Source organism: Meleagris gallopavo, chromosome 2 (assembly GCF_905368555.1).
Source record: "Meleagris gallopavo chromosome 2, MGAL_WU_HG_1.1, whole genome shotgun sequence".
Taxonomy (NCBI): Eukaryota; Metazoa; Chordata; class Aves; order Galliformes; family Phasianidae; genus Meleagris; species Meleagris gallopavo.
The window spans coordinates 47,407,964-47,430,798 of NC_139405.1; the positions used below are offsets into that span (position 1 = coordinate 47,407,964).

The 22,835-nt window shown below is 39.4% G+C and overlaps 1 protein-coding gene and 1 non-coding gene across 12 annotated transcripts; both read right to left on the reverse strand.

The window, feature by feature from the left end:
• Nucleotides 1–3,044: 3,044 nt before the first annotated feature.
• On the reverse strand, nucleotides 3,045–21,118 carry KATNA1 (katanin catalytic subunit A1). 11 transcript variants are annotated; one of them, XM_085217009.1, is made up of 14 exons: nucleotides 20,936–21,115; nucleotides 20,446–20,696; nucleotides 19,363–19,438; nucleotides 17,727–17,756; nucleotides 16,471–16,645; nucleotides 15,598–15,755; nucleotides 12,684–12,867; nucleotides 11,407–11,528; nucleotides 10,051–10,156; nucleotides 9,565–9,723; nucleotides 8,281–8,407; nucleotides 6,613–6,747; nucleotides 6,207–6,333; nucleotides 3,045–3,381 (listed from the first exon to the last, which is right to left on the reverse strand). In XM_085217009.1, the coding sequence occupies exons 5-14, from the start codon at nucleotides 16,639–16,641 to the stop codon at nucleotides 3,183–3,185; spliced, it is 1,488 nt and encodes a 495-aa protein (XP_085073135.1). In that variant the 5' UTR covers nucleotides 16,642–16,645; nucleotides 17,727–17,756; nucleotides 19,363–19,438; nucleotides 20,446–20,696; nucleotides 20,936–21,115; the 3' UTR covers nucleotides 3,045–3,182. The 11 variants fall into 11 exon arrangements, with proteins under 11 accessions (XP_085073135.1, XP_085073134.1, XP_085073137.1 ...); XM_085217008.1 differs by having other exon boundaries at nucleotides 19,363–19,467; XM_085217011.1 differs by lacking the exon at nucleotides 19,363–19,438.
• A 182-nt stretch (nucleotides 21,119–21,300) lies between these two features.
• Nucleotides 21,301–21,371, reverse strand: TRNAG-GCC (transfer RNA glycine (anticodon GCC)). Its single transcript has one exon. It is a non-coding gene; the product is annotated as a tRNA-Gly (tRNA).
• Nucleotides 21,372–22,835: the final 1,464 nt, after the last annotated feature.

A 22,835-nucleotide genomic window follows, 5' to 3' on the forward strand; every position in this document is an offset into this window, starting at 1 on the left:
AGTGCCACACGTACATGTTTCTTGAATACCTCCTGGAATGGTGACTACCACCTCCCAAGGCAGCCCGTTCCAATGCATCACCACTCTTTCAGAGAAGAAATTTTTCCTAATACCCAACTCAAACCTCCCTTGATTCAACTTAAAGCCTCTCAGCCTATCACTGTTACTGACCTTCACCTCACCACAACCTCCTTTCAGGCAGTTATAAAGAGCGATAAGGTCTCCCCAAGCCTTCCCTTCTCCAGACTAAACAATCTCAGTTCCTTCAGCAACCCTGCGTAAGACCTGTGCTCCAGACCCTACAGTTTCGTTGCCCTTCTCTGCACCCGCTCCAGGGCCTCAATGTCTTTCCTGTAGTGAGGGGCCCAAAAATGATCACCGTACTGGAGGTGCGGCCTCAGCAGTGCCAAGTACTAGTGTAAGGCTGAAATTTAATGAAGAAAAAATGGGGGAGGGGGCAGACAACATACAAGAGTTTTACCTTACTGCATAAGTATGTTATGAATTGCATTGCAGATGGAAATTGAGCAGCTGTTAGTATGTGCTCTTTGCATCCCTACTTATGAAACTATAAACCAAGCACCTGCACCGCAACAAGAAGGTTTAACTCTGTGCTAAACAGCTGCAGCATAAATGAGTAGTTGAGCCTGAAAACACTCATACTGCTTCACAAATTGGCCTATTTCCATAGGCCAAATAATCCTCTTATTTCTGTATTGTGGTCTATAAAGTTACAAAGCACAAGGAAAGAAATACTTTCTCTAAATTAACAGCAGTAAGTGGGAAAAGTAGTGTAAGCCTTGAACAGAAACACAGCAGTTATCAAACAACACTGCTGTGCTACCGAACTATCAAGTCTTAAAAACTTTTAGCAGAGGATTTCTGTTTCAGCACATGCAAGGTTTTCCTGATTCAAGAGATCTCATATTTTTCAGAGGAAGGCTAAGTTGAGCTGGGACAAACCTCAAATGGACAAACCATTTTGTAAAACAGTTATAAAGACTCATGGTCACAGATAACAAGGGAAACTGTCCTCCATGCCAGTTGCATCTGAACTCATGTATAGAAAATGAGATGAGGATACATGTGCAATCTGAAAGAAAAAAAAGAATAAAGATAAGTCACTTTGTAAGACTAGGGAAGGCATATCCCTCTCCTGTTCTTATAAACTGTGGCTCTCACCACAGCTGTCATGTTGCCTCAGCCTCTGAATGCATCTGTACCTTTAAACACATTGAGCTGAGCATGAGTTGTTCCTTTTCTCCATCCAAGAACTCCACTGGATAGGGGAAGGCATCACGTTTTGCTTTCCAAAACAAAATTAACTTCTGAGTTATGAATTCAGCATCTATTACTTTTTCCCATGTGCCATATAATACATAGGTGTTCATTTTGTTAATGTAGAGTGAACAGCACTGGTTGAGCTAGAAAAACTAAGCTGCTTTTTAAACAAAGTTTACTTTAGAAGTTCCCAAAATATATTACAGTTTAATTAATTATTACATTTCAGTTTAAGTGGCCCTTTACTGGATTGCTTCCAAGGATTGAAGCTTAAAAATTTCCCTCTTTCAACTCAGATGAGACTTGAGTAGTTTGGTTTGCTTGCAATGAACTGATTTCCAAGAAGAAATCTCTTCCTGCAACACAACTGATAGCTACATCTTCATTCTCACATATAAACAGGAATAAGTATTAAGAGAACCTACTCCAAAACACTGCAGCTTTGTTTGTATTCTTACCTGAACTTTCTTCCCTTCATTTCTGGGTTCATCACGCTGCATTCACTATGGAATTCAGAAACTGTTTGTAAGACCTGCATTTCAGTGTCTTACTACAATACCTGATCGCTGACACTGCTCAAAGTGCCTTTTAAGAAAAAAAAGGAAATTGTGTCTGTCACTCATGACACAGGGATGAATTAAGTATATTAACAAGATGTTCATGATAATGGCATTTATAGGATCATGTACTTTGCCTTCCACAAAAATCACCACTTTTCATTATCACATGTCCTTTCATCTGCCTTGCAGCATGTGAGGAAGCATTAGAAGTTCCACAGCTGGCTTTGTATGGTGGGCACACAGAAGCTGAAAAGAGCCTAGACGTATTGGACTCATGGGATAGCATGAAGTTCAGCTGCAGGCAGAACTGCAGCCATCTGCTCTGAGATGAGCTGGAAGAAAGAAACGTTTCCAAAATAGCAGACATTTTAAAGGAGATGGACAGCAACAATGATCACTACTGAGCAAAATCTAAAATTATATCCTAAATGGTCATGGTAGAACCATTCTCATACATCTGTTTCTACAGTCCACTTGGCAACTACTGCAAAAAGAGAACACTGTCAAGCAGTGATTCAGATTTTAGAATTGTAAAACCAAGATTATAAGCAGAAGTCATCTGAGTACAAAGATATCAGGACTGTTCTGGCTTATCAGAACAGCGTTAGCAGAATGAACGTGTAGTGAATGCACCAGTTTTTAAGGTCATGGTACTGTACAGTGAAGGAAGCAAAACATTTCAGAAGTAACACCAAGAAAGCTTTCATTTTCCCTCAGACTTACAAGGAGACTTGTACAGACATGACTGCACCAGTGCTGGCTGCACAGAGTTAGCTTACACTAACTGGATGTATTTTAATACTTACTTAATAGCTGAAGTAAGGACTAGTAGCATTAAGGGCTGCTGCTTTACATCTCAATCTTTGTACAGGTTCTGTATTTATAGCTTAGGAATCATTTAATTCTCAATTAATAAACCATCCACATAACTGTATTTGTTTATCCCATTTTCTAGTTTTCAGCATTCATCACTCATTTAATGGGTTCAGGTTGTTGGTTGTTCTGTTTGTTTTCAAGATAGCAGTTGTAGGTTTTATTTTTATTTTTATTTCTTTTGCCAAGAGTACTCTGCTGCACAAGTTCTGGTATTAAATTTTACCCACATTTTAAAACCTTGAAGATCAAAGCAGATCCCATCAATGGCTTTCACATTTCAGAAAAAACAGGTAACTTTTGAGCAAGTTCAAAGAAAGCTAGAGAGAATTTGCATTTTAAAAAAATATTTATTTAGATATCTGTTGCTCTTAAATTACAAAAGTTAAAAAGAGCATGCAGTGCACTGACACACTGATTACTTCTGAAGCTGTTTTCAGATGTAAGGTGGCTTCAAGATAAGACAACTCAGCATGATCCAAATTCAACTATCCATTTCTCGTATTTCTCAATGTCCGCAGCAGATACAGACTTAGAAACCTTCTTTAAAGCTATTTCAAAGTCTTCCATTGTTGTTGGCATGTGCATTTCATCTCGAGAAAGATTTCTTATCTCTTCTGGTGTCAAGCCTTCAATGCGCCTTCTCATAGCCATCAACGATGCATCTCTATTACGTACACGAAGCGGGGAGGAAAAAGAAAGAAAAGAAGAAAGAGTTTACTTGCTCAAATATTCCAGTTAAGCTGTTGCGTTCAAATAAATAATTCTAAACTTTTATAGGAAGCTCTCTTAATGCCCGGACAGCCTGCAATACTATGCCATTTGTATTTTTCAAACACTGATTTATCGCTGGATCTTCCAATAGCTGTTATACTAAATACACAGGCTGGGCAGAAGAGGTGAAGATTAACTGATTTACCTAAGGCCACTGCATGCCTATGATGCAGCTGCTGCATACAGCATTTTTAAACAGGAACGAGGTGAAAGAATGCTTTACTTCTACCATGTACAGAAGAGATGGAAAGTTTTGAATGCTTCCTGGTCCAAATGGGTCTGCTTCTAACAAAGAGAGGTCTACGATATCTGACTCCAGCCTACACTTTCAAAACAAAACATTAATCTACAAAACCTGTTCAGCCTTTGGCTCCTCTAACTTCTGGCCTCAATAAGCATTAGGTGCATCATTTTTGTACTGCGTTGAACGCATGTAAATTTCCAACACTAATACAAGAAGTAGCAGATGATGAGCTGAATGCTTTCATAAATGGATAACGCTGAAAGACTACAGTCCTTGCTAATTCCTTGTTATAAAGCTTATTTTAAAAAGTAAACACTGTTAATTTTGTCTAGCAGTCAAAAAAAGAAGGAATGATATTCAGGTGATATCACAACAGAATCATGTCATAGTAGTAAGTCAGGATCCGGGAAGAAAAAAAAATCTTACAGGGCATTTTAGAAGGATTTTGAAAGATGGTAACAGCATTTCCATTTCAATTTCGTCCCCCCAAAGGAAACCATAACTGACAGACTTCTGCATTCTAAGAACTATTTATCAAGTTCATGAATACAATAACTAGAACTTTAGAGCAGCAGCAGCAGCAGCAACAAAGAGCTGCCTTGTTAAATTCCATCTTAGTTAAATGTCACCATGCTTTGCTGCTACGTCATCATTTATGAACTAAAAGCCAGCCTTACACAATCTGCAAAGGAGAAGGGGGAGTACACTGTGCATCTGATTTACCTCCAGTGCAGCTGCCAATATTTTCTCACATAAAGTCATTTTTCTGACAGTCATTCTAACTCCAATTCTTAGCACTTCCTCAAACACACTCTTAGTGGTTGGAGAAGCAAAGCTATCCTCAAAAAAACAAGAAACCACCCACCAGAATACACAGTGAGAGTCTGTTCCATTCCAAATGCCTTTCAAGCTTCACTTTGCTCAACAAAACAATTCCAATTCAGTTCCAACTGATACCCAGTACACAATTTAGATGCAATTTTACATTTCCTGAATATGTTTGCTGTTTTTCTCTTTTTTTTTTTTTTTTAATGAAGTTCTATCTTAACTCTGTGCTGACTGTTAGATACTGCCTTGTATAACTCTGACTACTTTCCACTCTGGCTCAGCAAACACTGGATTTTACTTTAAATTATTTAAGGTAGGAGAACAATTTGAGCAAGCCAGAGTTCTTGTCTCACTTTTTTCTAAGTTTGGCTTACGTTACTAGCAAGGACTTTTATGCCAGAAGTTTGAACTTTACCTGTGTTTGTATACTGTGTCTGAATAATATAAAAGCCCTGTTAAATCAGCCATACGTCTTCTGTCTCAGTGTAAATGAAGCAATCATGTCTAAAAATCCTTGATCCCTCATGCCAACAACAAAGCGTAAATACATTTCTGTATTTGTTTTCCTGTACTACTTGTCTATATGAACTCTGATTCAAACTAAAAAGCAACAGTATAATTAGAAGTCACAAATATTGTAATGATTTTGAACAAGTCTATTAGTATTCAGTGCAGTATGAATTACAAGTAACAAACACTGTATCTGGAAAAGCAAAGAGCCAGGTAACAGAAAAAGCAAACTGCAGCTAAACCACTCAAAGTAACAGGCTAAATAATTGGCACAAAACTCTATTAGCACAAACTTCTTCCAAAGTACAACCAATGCCAAAACCCAGCAGAACATCACCGTAAATTCAACTCTCAGATCCACACACGAAGCAAATCTGTACCATACTCATTCAGAGCACTGAATGCATTATTTTCTCAGATGCTGTGCAAGGATTTTTCTGGAAATAATACCACGCCTCCAAACTCTTCAGTAACCCTCCTGAGAGAGCCTTTGGTGTCAGCTTTGCCTACAGGCCACTTAGATCCCTGCAGCATGATATACTGTCCTCTCATTTGCACTGACAAACATGTCGCTTGCTGCTGGTTCTGTAGTTTATCATCTCTGCATGAAGGGGAAAGGGATAATTGGGGGAAAGCTTAGGAGGTATTTAAATGGTAAGAATGCTAACAGGATTCTTGGTTGCATTAGGCAAAGTATTGTCAGCAGGTCAAGAGAAATGACTTTTCCCCTCTTCTCAGCACTGGTGAGGGCAAACCTGGAGTGCTATGCCCAGTTTCTATTATCTGTTACTTCTTCAATGGAATATCCATTTTTATGACCTCAGTGGAATGACTGTAATCCTGCAGGGTTGAAGTCTATCATCCTGTGGATATTCCCCACACAAGGAATTTTGCATACATAGAAGAATGTAGAGTTTTACCCAAACCATACTATGTTGCAACTGCACTTCATTTATTATCTTATGAAAACAACAAATATACGCAAAGATTAATGTAGCATTTCATCTTCTAGCTGTACGTAGAAGACAATTTACAATCTGCTCTTATCCAACAACTTAAATCAGTTTTGTTACTTTAAAAACAGCTTTCTCAGAGTTTGTAGCAGTGGTAACACAGATGATGTAATGTTAACATACCTGCATACGTTGGTAATGTCTGCACCTGAATAACCCTCCATTTTCTCAGCTATATTTGCAAGGTCAACATCATCAGCCAGTTCCAGCTCCCGCAGATTTATTCTTAGGAGTTCCTCTCTACCTTTTGCTAATTAAAGAACAGAAATCAAGTCTATACAATCTGGTTTCTGAATACAAACAGTAAATTGGAGAAAGCTGAGGAGGAAGGATGACCAAAGGATACTGCACTTGCTATAAAAGTAACAATATTCAATGCTTAGATTTAACCCGATTCTGAATTCATAAATAAATTTGCATACATGTATCAACAAGATTACTTATTTAAACAAGTGATCAAAACAAAAGAAAGATTGACACAGCTTTGATTTCAGCCTTTTCAGCCCTTCCTCTCCTTAAATCTTTATACCTGATGGTAAAGGAATGTAAATTCTCTTTTCTAGCCTCCTTCTTAGGGCTTCATCAATATCCCAAGGAAAATTAGTAGCTGCAAGTACCATGACCATTTTAGAAGGATCATCATTTTCAGTGGCTCCTCCAACACCTGCATTGGAGAAAAAGGAGAAGTAAAATATACATACGCTTATATTAAGTTTGACACATAGAGAAAATAATATCCACGATTCTCTAATATTAAAGCAGCAAACCAAGTGCAATAGAAATGATACAGTGCAATAAAATTCCAGTTCTTATCTGTCAAACTGTAAGAAAAAAATGGAGACTCAGTTCAGTTAGAAGCAATGACTTTGGCTGTACGGGGTCAGGAAGTTCCTCTCTACCAAACCTTAAACACTTCTACGGTAATTATCCCCATTTCCCATTACACCATTTGGAATTTTCACACAAATGTCATGTAATGCCTGCAGGGAGAAAGGGATCAGCCATGAAAACAAACTAGCTAAGCACCAGAATCACCTCACCTCAATACTATTCACTAACAGCCATGCTAAACCAGCATTAATTCCCTACAAAAGTTTCTCCACTTCTGAAGTCAGGCCAAATGTTTTACATATTTGGTTGGATTCTTACAAACTGCTGCTGAAGTGAATGTTCAAATTTGTTGAACTAAATCACAATTTCTTTGAGACAGAGAAATCACTTAAATCTCCAAAGCACTATGAAACTCCTGCTAAATTAAAAAGTTTTATTTCATTAAATTGGCTAGGCTCTGTTATTACTGTTCTGACTTGTGCTGTGGAACAGCCATGGTACCGAGTATGCCAGAAAATTTGCATATATAAAAACATTTATGAACAAAAGAAGAACTTCAAGTAATTCTAAACAATAAAACTATGCTTGAATTACAAGAACAGTATTACAGTTCTGCTGCTAGTTAAACTTAGACCTAAAAGGGCATCAACATCAGAGAGACAGAATATACAAGTCTCCTGACCTTCGGGATTTATCACAAATTACTACAAATGCTCACACTTTCCAGTTGCTCCTTTCTTTTCCCTTCTTGCCAAAAGATCATAAGAAGGGTGCTTCTAACATTGCAGCTATGGAAGTTTTATTTATTTGCTGCCTATTAAGCAAATAACTATAATGAAATAGTGTTTTAAGAATCTAATTCTCCAGACCCTTTCTACAAAACAATTTTTTCATTTTTATCTTTAGGAGGGGAATAAAAAAAAAAAAGAGAGATCCCAAAGAGGTGTAATGATTGCCTTTGTTGAAGTTTAAATTGAAACAGGTGACAGTTATTTTGAACCACTTCTCCAAAACCAAGTAAAAAGCAGATAATATTCCACTCAAACCACTCAAATGCCATCCTGGCTGCTACAATTATATATGAGGAAGACACTTTCTTCCTTCTGCAGCCTTGAAATCTTGCATTCTCTACTGAATCTCTTTTATTGTGGGTTAATATCTGAGGTCCTTGCTCAGATGATGAATGACAGTTACATAATAGGTTATTTTTTTTTTTTCCATACTGGCAGTGGAATGGTGTATTGGTATATTTTTGCTCCAATTTTATGTAAGCCTTTCAAATAAATTGCTTCTGAAGAAGGAAGTTTGGATTTACTTATTTTCCTCCTTCAAGTTTCCTCCAACCCTGAGGGGTTAAATTATTTACCATCCATTTGAACTAGCAGTTCTGCTTTCACACGTCGACTAGCCTCATGCTCTTCTGAAGTTCCCCGTCGACTACAGATAGAGTCTATTTCATCAATAAATATGGTTGTCGGGGCATAAAATCGAGCCTAAAGGAAACAAAAGATAAAGGAGAAAGTGAAATGGCAGCCTACTCACATTTAAAAAAACAGCAGCACAGTCAGATCAGAGTAATGAAACATACATCCCAATGAATCAGCTCCTAAGTATCAAACTATACCCAACCTTCTGCCTCTGACCATTGCACACACTCATGAAGTGTATGCATTACTGACATTTGAGCAGAGTAGATTGTGGCAGACATAATCGCCAGGGCTAGAACAAATATTTAATAAGGTTCAATTTTCACACATTAGGAATATAATTTCTAATTTTGTGAAAGATCTCACAGAATGCTTGAATAAGAACTTGGGTGAAGTTAGGCGTACCATTAGTCCTAAGACACCATGACATGGAACCTGTCCAAGAACCAGGTCAACTACAAAATAACCTTCATCTTTCTGAGAATAAAAGAAGTTAAACAAGGGTTTCTGATAGTAAAGTCACTGTCCTACAGCAGTTAAACTATATTCTCTTGTGCACGCTCATTTCTGATTGATGGTCATTATATTAATATCAATATTAATATCAATATTAATTTATTTAATATGGTCACACTGTATTTTAAAGTCTTCTCTTTCCTGTCTACCGTAATTGCAGCTCTGCTGCCCCTTTCAGCACTGGGCACCCTGGCAAACACTGCATGCAAACCCTGGTAACACACAGGAAATAGTACATGTCCTGTGCTGTTTTCAAGTGTTATGAACTCTGAAGCCAACCACCTACTTCATACAGTTTGAAAGCCTATTTATTTTGAAGTACAACAACAACAAAAAAAGCCACCCATAACAAAACATGCACAGCCTAAGTAGGGTTCCCATCCAGAAAGCAATTATATTCAATTTCCAGATTTACCTTCAGGTTTGTTCTATAGTATCATCAGCTCATAGATAGCTACTTTCTACCATAACAAGTTAACCCTGAAAATAAAATGATCCATTTTTTTCAGTTAAGAAGTTGTACACTAACAACTAGATTCTCAGTGTACATAGCCAATTCAGAAGGTTCCAAAGCATCTGAAGTTTGGAGAGCTGTTTTTTTTTTTTTTTCACATATGCTACAAATTCTAAAACTTGCCACGGTTTTACTACTCCAGAAGTAATTCTGCTTCATCATTTCATTATTTATGCTAAGAAATTTCAATCACCATTTCAAAGAGCAAACGAACAAGTTTCTCAGATTCTCCCCTGTATTTTGAGGTAAGTGTGGAAGAAGAAACATTGAAAAAAGTGGTCTTGCATTCAGTTGCTACAGCTTTTGCCAGAAGGGTCTTTCCAGTACCAGGAGGACCAACCATCAGCACACCCTATTAAAATAAGAAAAGAACTATAGTTAGGACAAGAATCTAAAAGGACAACTTCACAATTTGATTAACAGTACAATAATAGGAATGCCAGATGTAAACTTTCTGTTGAAAAGTTACTCAAAGGTAAGTATTATTGCTTACTTGCAACAAAGCAACTGAAGATAGTAATTATCTGACACCATTATTCTGTTAGTATTATTTGCCATAATTTTATCATTAAAAAGTGGAAAGAATTTATATAAACTGTAAGACACCTGTAATTTCTTGTTGCTCCAAGATCCAATCCCAGAATCCTACTTATGATCACAGGATCAGATTTTTTCATACCTTCCATGGTCTTCTAATTCCCTTAAAAAACTCCGGCATCCACATTGGTAAAACTACAGCTTCCTTGAGCAGTTTTTTAGCTTCTACTAAATCAGCAATGTCATCCCTGACAAGAAAGAGAAATTTGTTTCATAGATTCAGACAGGCTGAAAAAGAATCAGTCCACAGCTCAAACTGATGTGCAACTGAACTCATCGTTATTTGCCTGAATTATGGAAGAATCATTATATGAGTATAATGATCTAATGAAGGTCTAGTGGCAAATCCTATGACTACTGCAAAGAACAGTTGACAGACTCCAGCTGGCTGCAAAAACAAAAAACAGATATTCACTACTTCACTAAAACATCACTATTTTATTCACAGAAAGAATAAGCAGAATGAGGCATTTTGGGTAAACTTATGTAAACCAAATTATGCCTTCCTCCTTTGCTGACAGGTTGGCTGAGTCTGAAACTTAAATATCATCTTCTATCAATAAGAAAACGAGCTAGTAAAGGCTACTAAACAGAGATGAATAAAAATGTTGAATTCTTTTTCAAAGTTACAAGTGTATTAATTCTTAAAAATCTTACAGGCTAACCTTTTCTTCTTGAGGGTAACTCTAAGGGCAATCCACTCATCAGCATATGTCCAAGTAACATTTTGGTTACAAAACACACAGGTAGAAAATTAGTTTCAAATCTGAACCTGTAATTTAAGATTCAGTGTACAAATAGTATGGTATATCCACATACTGAACTGAAAGATATGTCAGTTGTCCTTTGCATACACAGTTCTTGGGGTTTGTGGGAGTGTTCAGGTTTTTTAAAGCCTACTTTACTTGCCGGATTTTTGCTCACTTAATCCCCACAAAATCACCTAAGCTTGGAAACATTCAGAACACAAATCAACCTTTGTATAAGGTTTAATATTTAACACGTTTCTGTAAAGGCGTTGACACATGGTTATATTTTATACTGGCAGTCACATCATATCCAGTGAAACCTGAAAGGGTTCCCATATTGACATAATTTCTTTGTAAATTAGTTTTCTTTCTTGATATGCTCCTGGGTAGTAAAACAGGTGGTTTAAAATGAAGAGGCACTGGCAGACAACAGAATCTTTTACACTGCAAAATATTATCTCCTGCATTGGTTTCAGGATTCTTAGAAGAGATTGAGAAGCTTTGCATGGGTGACTAAAAAGTTCTAAAAATATTCAACTACCCAAGAGGCTTAGCTGACTACTTAATAAGGAAGGAAAGCTTGTACGTACTTTTTATATGTAAAGAATTAAGCATTTAGCTTATTCTGTCATATCATAAAGAGGGAAAAGAAACAACAATTAAGATCTGGCAGCAGTATTCAAACTTACCATCGAATGTTGGGATTTTGAGAAATTATATCTCTTTCCAAAGCTTCTACTAAATCTTTATCGTATCCAGTACTATCAAATTTCTTTGGTTCAGACTCTGAAATTTCAGATGTGGATTTGTTCTACATAGAGGGAATATAGCAGTGTAAATACATAACAAATGTTATAAAAACCCATTAGTAGCATAACCAACTCCATAAGTTTTTCAGAGGTGACATAAAACAGCACAGAAGATGTGGGGTGTCCTTATCACTGTTACACTGTACTATCTGCTTGGTTTACCCACACTTCTGGACTGCCCTAGTTCAACTTCCTTCTCCCCAAAGGCAACACACCACACTGATGCAGTTTCTTTGCTTCAGTGAGTTAAACATTCCAACAGCCAACGCTGACAGAACAGGGAAAAAAACAGAAACAAAACAAAGAAAATCCCACACCATCCTGCCTCAGCATGTATATTTTCTTCTTAGTGAGAATCATCGTTCAGAGAATGTGGTATAACTCCTACTAACTAAAATCAGGGAACTTCAGAGGCAAATATTCCCACCCAGGTAGTTTATACTGTTTTCATGGGTCACTACATAAGGTTTTTGGAACTACGAGAGACTCTAGTATATGGGTAATTGATTTATTCAGACTCTAAAAAACAATGTATTTAGTGTCAGTAAGATGTCTTACTCTGATCATCAGCTAGATTTATGGAAATCGGACCATCAGCAAAAACTCAACACAACTGAATCAAAAAGAATGGATCCTGGACCCTTCTCTTTCATGAAATATGTCAGATTTGTTTGCTTTAAACTGAGTCTGAAGCTAGTTAACAGACCTCAACATAAAATAAGCAAAAAATTCTGCCTCTAAGATTAAATAAATTCTGAAATGCTTTTCAACAGGTATGTCAATTTCAGCATAAAATATATACACAAGTAACAAAAACTCGCAAAGACATTGCATTTGAACAAGCTCCACCAACAATGTTTTCAGTAATTCAGTGATATAATCTTAAACAATTATCTCCAAATTGCAGTAAACAAGCCCACAATTAGCAGATCACTTCCTCTAGATGGGTTTATTACTAGGTTTTTGTTTGTTTGAATTAAGCTACTTTGCACCTTTCAGTAAGCAAGGTTGTCCCAAAAGCAAATATACTTTTGAAGGTGAGATTAAAACTGCCATGCTGACATAAAGAAACAGTTTACAAGCATCTGACCTTATAAAATACTCAGGAAAACAAGAAGTCAAGTTTCTAAAAACCAAGAAACTATCTACAAACTTACCTTCTCCTCTTTTCCTTTACTTTGCTGATCCTTTTTTTCCCGGCCGCGCACCGCCTTTCCTTTATCATTGGGATTTCGAGAAGATGGACGGTGAGGGCCTCTAACAGCTGCACTTATACGATTATTGTGACCTCTGCAATCACTGTATTGAGCGGACTGACGTTTTCTGGGTCCTGGTGAAGGTCTAATTAGTTGTAACACATGCAAAAAGCCTCAGTGTAAAGCCACCAGCAAGCACTAAACAACTACATCATTTTGCTCAAGATAAGAATCGGTGTATATTAATTATATTTCACTCACCACAATTAAAGGTACCAACAATATTACAAGTCACCACACCGAACTATGCTGACCAGAAACAACACAAACATTTTTAGGGGTTGGTCTCGATGATCTCTAGAGATCCCTTCCAACCCCTACAATTCTGTGATTCTGTGATTTTTATGCAGTCACTAAAAAATTCACTTTCCTTTTGCCATAATCTTTAAAGCTCTTAAAGCAAGCTCTTTTCATATTTCACAAATAAAAGTAATTCTGCCATTATGGAGCTTACAAAAATATGAACAAAACCAATATATTTTATCCCTATTACAATTATCCCTCACTTTCCTACCTACATAAACAAAGGTTTCTTGGGAGTGACAGCATTATTTTTACATCCTAAAGGGGATGTAAGGAAAAAAGGAAAGGGAAAAAGGAAAAAAAAAACAAAACAATCTGATCTCTCCCATCACTGTCCATCATTCTACTGCTGGAATAGCCTGCGTACAGTCAGATTTTGATTCTAACTCTGGAGACTACAGCCTCTCTTGACAACCTGTGTTTGTGTCTGTTCCTACAATAAAAGAGCATTTTGTTATGTTATGGTGAAATTTTGTGCTTTTCAATTTATGTCTTGCTTTATGTCCTGTCACTGACTAGGTACTACTGAGAGGAGTCTGGCTCCCTATTTTCACTCCCTCTCATCAGTTACTTATACACATTAATAAGACTCCCCTGAGGTTTCTCTTCCCCACGTAGAAGACTCCCAGCTCCTTCAGCCTCTCTTAGTAAGAGGTATGTAACCATCTTTACTGGTCCGTGCTGGACTTGCTCCATTAACTCCCCCTCTCTTGTACTGGGAAACTCAAAACTAGGCAGAGTGCTCCAGGTATAGTGACTTTTTCTAGGTAGGCTTTCTGCCACCTTCTGAGCTCAGACATTCAGCAAGTTTCTAAATCCATTTATCTTTTTCACTTATTTTACTCGTATTTTGTCAGCCTGTGATGCTGTAGAGACAGTATCAAAGGCTCTACTAAAGTTGAGCTAAATGGCATCTACTGCTCAGACATTATCCACCAACTTAGTCACCTCATTGTACAGGGTAATTTGGTTGGTCAAGTATCATTTCCTCTTTGTAAATCCATGCTGACAACTCCTGATCACCTGCTTGTCCTTCATGTGTTTGGAAATGTGTCTTCCAAAAGGACTCTCCCTACTCCCTTCCTGGACATAGGATTATTTGCCTATGTCCAAAGCAGTCTTCCTTGTTGATTCCTTAACTACCTGTGCCACGAAGTCATCATCAGTGCACCTCCCACATCAGAAACCTCTCACATTGTTTGAGCCATGCTGTGCTGTCTTTCTAGCAGATGTCAGGCCCTGATATGTGTGATACCTCCTGTTTGAAATTAGACTGCTCCGAGCACATACAAATAAACCAGTATCATAATGGACCTCATTTTTAAATCCAGGTTCTTTCCTAAATCCAGTACACTCACAGATACACTTTTTCCATGGGACTTCCTAAAATTCCAGCATTAGTAAGTTGCCAGCCAAGTTTAAGTTTGGAGATACCTCTACAAAACAGAAAATGGAAGACTGATTTGGAAAGCATTTATCCAAATCAGAAAATGTGTTCTGACATTTCACTCAAGATTAATCAGGATAAATTACTTTCATAAAAGTTGAATTTAACTGATTCACAGGAGGAAGTTTGTTAAAACCATACAGTCGCTTCAGGGTGAAACGCAAATTAAGGATCAAGAATATGCTAATGATAAAATCATAAGTATTGAAGTCTTTTCGCTCTCCAAATGGAATATCTACCAATCTACACTTGTGTTTATAGATTTAGCCACCTCTGGATTCCATCACAAAGCTCAAAATAAAGGAATAATCTGACACCTCAATTCCATCAAAATTAGTGTGGTCTGCTATTTCAGTACAGAAATTTACAGAAATGATTCCAACACAACAACCAGTTTTCACTGTGGCTTTTTCAAATTACAACCACCAAACACTTAACCAACTGGCATGGTAAATGGAACAGGAGTTCTTTCCATCAAGCCTTTTCCTTTTTAGAACTTTTTAGAAGTATGAATTTGTGTCTTCTCTTGAAAGTATTAAAACACTAAAAGTTCTGCCCCACAGACTCTAATAGTCTAAAAAGCTTGAATGAAATTGGCTAGAGGTGTTCCAGTTATTAAATAAGATAAACAGAAACAATGTGAAAAAAGGACCCATTTCTTTCAGAGAGTAGGCTTAAAACAAATCTGTGAGAAACAGCCTGTAAGCTCAGAGCCTCAAAGAACAGCTTGATGATACAGCTAAGCTGGTCTAACAGTTACCTTCTGTCAAAATGCACAGTTCCATGCTTGTTTTGAATGCACTCCTGTCCTGTCCTTCATGCTATCACTACCATTTGTTAGAAACTCCAGCTAACTAGTGCAGAAAGCTAGCCTCAGGCAAAACAAAACAGAACAAGCAAACAAAAGACATTTTGTTGGTTTGGGTTTTTGTTTTGTTTAACAAAAACTATGCAGATGGTGTGTTATATAAGTCATATAAGCTCTGGAAAAAAAATCTTCACAGGAATGGGCTGAAGTCAAAGCACACTTTGTCCTGATAAGTGTTAATACAAGTTTCTTCTTACCTTCGTTCAGCAGGTACTGGCAAAGACCAGACTTCTGCATCATGAGCTGGAAATTCTTGTTGTGAAGCTTTCAGTGGAGTACTGTCTAGTTTAAAACTCTCTAGTGTTTTCATTATATCTTTCACGTGCTTGGCTTCCACACTTATCTCCTGCCAAACCTGATAAATAGAAAAAGGAAAAAAAAAAAAAAAAAAAAAAGGAGAATTAAAGACAGTGAAAGTTAGTAAGTTTCTAGCAATCTTCTGCTTAAGACTATGTAATGCCTGGATGGATTTCACAAAGTTTCATAAACTACCTGATTCTACTTCGCTGAGCCAACATATTAAAAATCTTCTTCTGCTTTTCCCAGCATGTTTAAGGATTAAGGAAAAAAATTTTAATTCAATGCCAAAGAGACATTCGACAAACTTTGTTTAATAAACATTATACATGAAAAGAGAATGCAACTTTATAGAGGGAATGTCAATGAAGAATTAACGTCTTGGGACTAAGATAAATTAATACGGAAGCCACAACTCAGTTTCTATTAAGAATCTGTAAGTCCCACTATTGAAACAGAGATTATGTGAAATATGATTACTGAGACTTGTATTAGCTAGAAAAAAAAAACCAAGAAACTTCAGCACAACAGGGCCACAGATCAGCAAGATGACCACGCAGACAGTGCACTGGCTCCTTACAGATGTTTCACAGTCTACTTTGTCACTGTCAGAGCATAATGAAACCTTAAATATATACATGTTACAATACTACAGTTTATCAGAGAATTATATAAGTATTTCTATACTTCTATCCACCATCAACAAAGCAATTTTTGCTAGTTTAATGCTTAGTTCTGCAACTCTCAGAATGACCCAGAAATGGATTATTTACCTGTTGCCATTTCTGCTGCAGGTACGTATCTCTGACAGAGCAGAGGTATTTATTTATCTGGTCAAGAACTCCCTGATAGTAGACCATAGCAGAGTCATAGTTTCCCAGTAAGGCATATTCACGGGCCAGCTTTACATTCTCACTGATCATAACAAGGCTCATGTTCAACATGAAGCTGAAAAAGACAGCAAACACTTATATTAAGGAAAAACTATCCCATAATCTAGGAATAAAACACATTTTTGCAACTTTTTATGTTACTGTTACCCTAACAAGCATATCTAAATGCAGAAGCAGGAAATACTTGGTTAATAAAAGGGTTCTAGAATGTATGTTGTCCATACAGAAAGATAATTGTTTCTCTATTGAAAGAAGTGGAACTTCTCATTTCACACAAGACAGACTTGTTGAAAAGTTGAAAAGTAAATGCAAAGCATGCAGATTTAATATGCATCTTTACAAGCCAAAACTGCAGACTCTCCTTCCCTCTTCCCTCTGTCCTAAGACAATTTGGTATCTTACTGTTAGTGCTACAACACCCTCCATACTATAACCATTCTAGTTAAAAACAACAACAACAACAAAAAAAAAAACCAAAAACCCCAAGCCTTTCCTTCAGACGCATTAGGTTCATATTTTTGCCTTATTGTTCCATGTATACAAGTTTATCAGAACGGTATATGCAGACATAGTGGAAAACACCATTTCTTACCCATTCCCCACTTTTTTTTTTTTTTTTCAAATTTTTTATTTTATTTTACAGTTCTTCAGTTTTATCTAATGATTCCTTGAATCAAGTCTCCACACTCCATGCTCAGCCTGCCCTTCTATCACCTTCATTTTTACCCTTAAAGAGAGGCACTTGAAAAACTTTGGGATGGCTAAGGAAAGGAAAAGCCAGAATCACTTAGTGCGTGGTGTCCCACTTGGTTTAACATCTTGTTCAAACCAGGCTAATATTCCCACAGGTGCTTTTTCTGTCAGCAAATACTACGGAATGTGACCTCTCTGCAGGTTAGCACAACGTGCACTTTTAGATGAGAATAGCACTACAACTATTAACACAAGTACAGCAATAACCAGACTAGAACAGAATATCAAACAAATACAGTAATAAGTAGACTTAGACTCAATCTTCACAATTCAGGCTTTGTTCATATAGCAGTCCTCCTCTGTTTTACATATCATTTACACATCCCATTCCACTCCTTGCTAAGATACCTGCGCCATCTCTATTCTTCCTGTTGCTTACTCACCAAGAATTCACCTCCTCTCCTCCAAATTTCCTAGAACCAAGCACAGAAAACATCAAAATAAGCAAGTAAACAAGCCCGTGAGAGTCATCTTACTCTCATTTCAGTACCTTTGCCCGGTACCAGTAAGGAGCAATTGCAGACAAGCAATTACTGCTAAGCCCTGGGATGAAGCATACTTGATACAGATCAACTATTTAAAGAATGTAAGAGGCACTATATTCACACGCGCAATAAAACGACTTAAGACCAAACATATTTCATGACCAGGTCATGGTGAAACTTGGACACATTACCAGAGGTTTCAGAACTCATACCACAAACCAGATAATCCAAAGCTAAAATGGGATGTCCCCTCTGTAAGGAGGAGCTGCTAAGTACAAATCAAACATTTTAAGGCTTCCTCTCCTCCTTTTTCTTTTCCCCTCCCAAGTAACTTTATGCAGGATAAATAAATGCTGATCCATTCTTGAGCCAACGCAACTTTGTCCTTCCCTTCTCTACCTGCCTGCTTCCCTTGAAGCAGCCAGCTGCTGAGAAAAGTTTCAGCCCTAACAGCACAATTCAGCAGCAGTGGAGTTGGAGAGGGGCCCCACCAGTCCACGTACACGCATGTGCAGGGCCATGCAGGAGGGATGACACCTGCAGGGCTGCGTCTGGAAGCTTACTACCAGAGCCTGCACCATACAGCTCACTCTGCCCAGAGACTCGCTGAGCCGGCCACAGCCACATCTGCAAACTGGTATGGTTCCTGTGACCAGCAACTACAAAGACTGCCATGTCCCTGTGTGATTAAGCTCTGGAGACACAGCTTGACTCGGGAGTATTGTTGGGTTTTTTAATCTCAGGAGAAAGAGCCTGAAGATATTTGTCAACTGCTGCCTGGATCATCAAGCAGATGTTACTGAAGTTTTACTGCTATATTTAGGAGCAAGCTTTTCCACTCGTGCTCATCCTACCAGATACACCTGTTTGCCTGTCCTGAGAATTCAAACCCATGACTAACACCTCTAAAATCACAAGTTGAGCAAGATGCTAATAAACATTCTAAAAATCAAGTAACAGCAAGTTGCTGGAGCCAAACCAGACTTTCAAACACAGTGAGAAACAGTACACAAGTGAAAAAAAAAAAAAAAAAGAAGAAACACGCTGAATACTGCAGTGCGATCTGAGCAGAACAGCAATTCTGCTTAAATATCAGAGATGGGACACAGAACATAATAACTTATGTATTGGTTCATGCTGACTCACAAGAAGAGCAGAGTTTGGAGCAGCTCCCAGACACGTGCCTCCTGTGCAGGACAGCTGCTGGCTCAGCCCATGTCTGGACTTGCTGCTGTGGCTTGCAGACAGCAGTACCAGAGCAGGTCCACTAATGCAAGCCCACAGCTTGCAGCAACTGCAGATGCTGAAGCAGCTTCAAGACAGGCAGGAGACGGAGTTAGAGCACTAATCTGAAAGCTGATTAAGGTCTGCAGCACAAAGCAGGCTGTGACAGCTCAGAGTACCATAAAAGACTCATGTGAGAGAGGTGCGAGCACACAAACCCAGAGCTAAGACAGACCAGAATAAATTCAGGAAAGAATTAAAAAAACAATCTAATTTGTAACTGCTTAATTTGCAAAGTGTTTACAAATACCTGGTGCTGTCACATAGCCGGATGTCAGAGCAGCAGGAATGCACTTATCAGCTACAACCTTCCCGTGAATCACCCCCTGCAAAATTATCTGTGTTCCAACAGCCACTGGAGGAGCAATGGGTTTGTAAAGCTCATGGCACACAGGACAGGACACGATCAGCCTAAGACCTCTGACTTGTAGCTTAATTCAACACACACCATCCTCCCTCTCAGCACTGGCTATAAACATTCTCGGTTCTCACAGGCTGACACAAATCTTGTCTACCTTAACCCACCTCCAGTAACAAAATACAGTTGTATATTTTATCATTTGCTCTAAGCACCTGAAATATTCCTGACAAGAGTAGCACAGGAGGAATCTAACAAAGGTTCAAGGTACTACAGCTTCTGAGAATGACATTTTGGAACTGATTTTTGTATTTTATGTTAAAGATAGCAGCTTGATCATCATCAAGAAAACACTGGGGATGTATCTCATTTCCAGCAAAAACTTTATGAAATTATCAAGAAGTACCCAAAGTTCTTTACAATGGTACACGAGGATTTAGGGAGTTGAACACAACCTCAACAATGTTTCACAAAGAAATCCCCCCCATATGCACACAAAGAGGAAAAAAAAAAAAAGATACTGAGCATCTACTGTTCTTCAGGAGGGAAGAACAAAGCCGAGGTCTGTCAGCTGCCATGGGTCCCCCAACCCCTCTGTCGACCAGAACAGCATGAGCCACACAAGGACAGTATTCCCGCAGAACCCTTCGGTCAGACTTCCACACCTGGCCTACACCAATGCCAGGGTTCTGGCAGAGTGCACACACTCCTATTACCGCAGTCTGTTAGGCAGACTCTGACACCGAAAACAGCCATGTGAGACTCAGAAAGTTCCCTCCACAAACACAGGGAGGGGAAACCAGCAGTAAGAGCTCTCGGGAACCAATTTTTACTCCTAACACAGCGTCCCATAGTTGGACCACACAACTCTGAGATCCCTTCTACCCCACTCCAAAACGCACACCGTGAGCAACTTCTGGTATCAACAAGAGCTCCTGCTGATTGCTTTAGAAACGCGACGCTCGCTAGGCTTACCCACACTGCTTCTCACATGCTGCGTTTAACGGTAGTGAAAGACAGCCATCAGCAAACACAGCTATAAGCACACAAAACTCATTGTGTACGCAGACGACGTCGTGTTTTCAATACTGAGCTTGTCAGAAGACTTTGAAACAACCACGATACTTGCTCCCGTTTCACGGGGCTGGCGCTTTGAGACAACCAGAACCACAACACCGAACTTCCCAGCAAGACTGGAAGGAAAGGGCCTGCTGCAAAATGGATATCTAAAATACATACGGAAAAAAAAAAAAAAGGCAGGAGATGGGGAGAAGGGAGCACAAAGCGAAAGCCGGCTCCTGAGGCAGCCCCGGCCGGGAGCCCCGCGAGACGGGACGCCCCTCGCCACGGCCGTCCAGGTGCAGCGCGACGGCTCTGCCCTGAGCTCCGAGCCCGGCCCGAGCCCTCCGGCCCTGCCCGCAACCCTGGCCACGCGGCGGCAGGTGCCGGGCGGGGCAGCCCTCACCTCGGGGAGGCGGCCCCGCGCCACGGCCGCCAGCGGAGGACGGGGACGCCCCGCAGCAGGGTGAGTGCCGTGAGTCTCACCCGTACGGCCAAAAGCTCGGCGGCAGCTCCCAGAGCCGCCGCTCGTCCCTCCGCCTTCCTTCTCTCCTCCGGCTCGGTAACCCCGCCCCGCTCCGCCCGCCTCCTGCCGCCGCCGCCGGTTTGAAGGCAAATCCGCTGCGTCACTTCCAGGCGGTGCTACTCACCGGTATCGCGTTGGCGCCCAAAGAACATCCTTGTTTCAGCTTTACTGCTAGCTGAGTGCAGGTTGCGGTAGTTTAAAAGAAATAAAGGCAGTGAAAACATAGAAAATTTTAAAAAGCTTGCTGCATTGGCCGGGAATCGAACCCGGGCCTCCCGCGTGGCAGGCGAGAATTCTACCACTGAACCACCAATGCTCACACGTTTAGCCTTCCCGCGCTACCTCAGTTCAACATCACGAGGGCGGGTCGGGCCTATGTCTGCGGGAGTTTTCAAATGGTGCCGCCTCGCCGCAGCCGTTTGAAAGCTCGCGCCGGCCGTTGGGGATCACAGCTGACGGGATTTCACAGCACGCGTCTTGCAGGCCTCTCCCCGGTGCTGCTAATCCTAAATAACGGGAAGCCCTGTCCTTCAGTGCTCACAGAGCGAGAATGAAATCATTTTTATCGTGTCGTTCCCCCCCCAGTACACGCAATTTACCACCTATGGCCCAGCTGCCCCCCCATGAGTTGTTTCAGCTAAAAGTACACAGTCCCAATTTCTTATTTGATTTTGCTGACTTATAAACTGACTCAGTTTGTTAACTGCCTAGAGAAGAGCATTCCTTCCACAGAGTATACCTATTCATCGTTTGTGACAACCTAGAGCTCTTCAGATTATCTGTTTCTTTCACCTTTAAGACAAACATAAGCGCTGCAATAGGGTGCATCACTTCAGAGAAGGAATAGCTCCATGATAAAATCTTATACATAATAAATAGACAACATCTTAATGATCTTGATGGAAATGGTAGCAGAAGGCAGGGAAAGAGCATCAATGAATTCAGCTCTTGAACATCAAAATGCACACTTCTGAGAACAGGTTACAAACATTTATTTTGTTAATCAGTAAAGCTGCTGTAGTAAGGGGGGGATTCTGGGGAGAGAAAATTGGAGGAAAACAATAAAGCAACTGCATTTGGATGACTATTGTGTACATTTCACATCTGATTAACCAAAACAGAAATCTGTTTTCCAGTTCCTGTATTTTTGTACTTCTCACTACCCCAGTAAGTATTACGCTACAAAAACTGCTTCTGAGAACAAAACCAGTTTCTAAACTCTAAAAGAGTGTAACTGATTGCCAGAAGCTGACAGTTATACTGTCCACACATTCTGGAATTCTCTTGCTCTGCAGTAACTATACAGTAAGTGTAGTGTTGTGTCAGTGCAACCCTGTGCTTACAGCGCCCAGTTTGGGGCCTGCTGCACTCACAGCTGAGTCAGCAGGGCAAGCAAGGCTCACTCAGCTATCTGGTACTGACAGAGGAACAGGAAACTTGGCATCCTGCACAGAGGAGAAAGAAACTCCAGAATTCCTACTGTAAAAGATGGTGTAGAAGATGCTTGTTCTTTCCATGCAAACATCAAGGGGACCCAGTGTTTATGGTTAACCATAACATCACATACCACTATAAAACCCAAATGTACCAGCAGGCATTTGGATATCACACAGCAGAGTACTACAAGTATGCAGAAACCTATCAAAAATGGGTGTCCAGGCTGTGACATAGACAAGCACGGAACACTCAAAGACTAGTAACTTACGATGGTCATGAGATAATGCAAGACTTTTAAGTTTACTAACAAACACGTAATAAATAATTTGCTTGAGCAGAACTG

What these genes read in the sequence shown, in the direction of transcription:
- KATNA1 (XM_010707166.3), bottom strand. Translation starts at nt 16,641, where the DNA reads ATGTTGAACATGAGCCTTGTTATGATCAGTGAGAATGTAAAGCTGGCC. An exon ending in CAAAATCCCAACATTCGATG is followed by an intron (nt 10,157 to 11,406) that starts GTAAGTTTGAAT and finishes CTTTCTTGTCAG; the next exon opens with GGATGACATTGCTGATTTAG. An exon ending in GAATTAGAAGACCATGGAAG is followed by an intron (nt 9,724 to 10,050) that starts GTATGAAAAAAT and finishes TTATTTTAATAG; the next exon opens with GGTGTGCTGATGGTTGGTCC.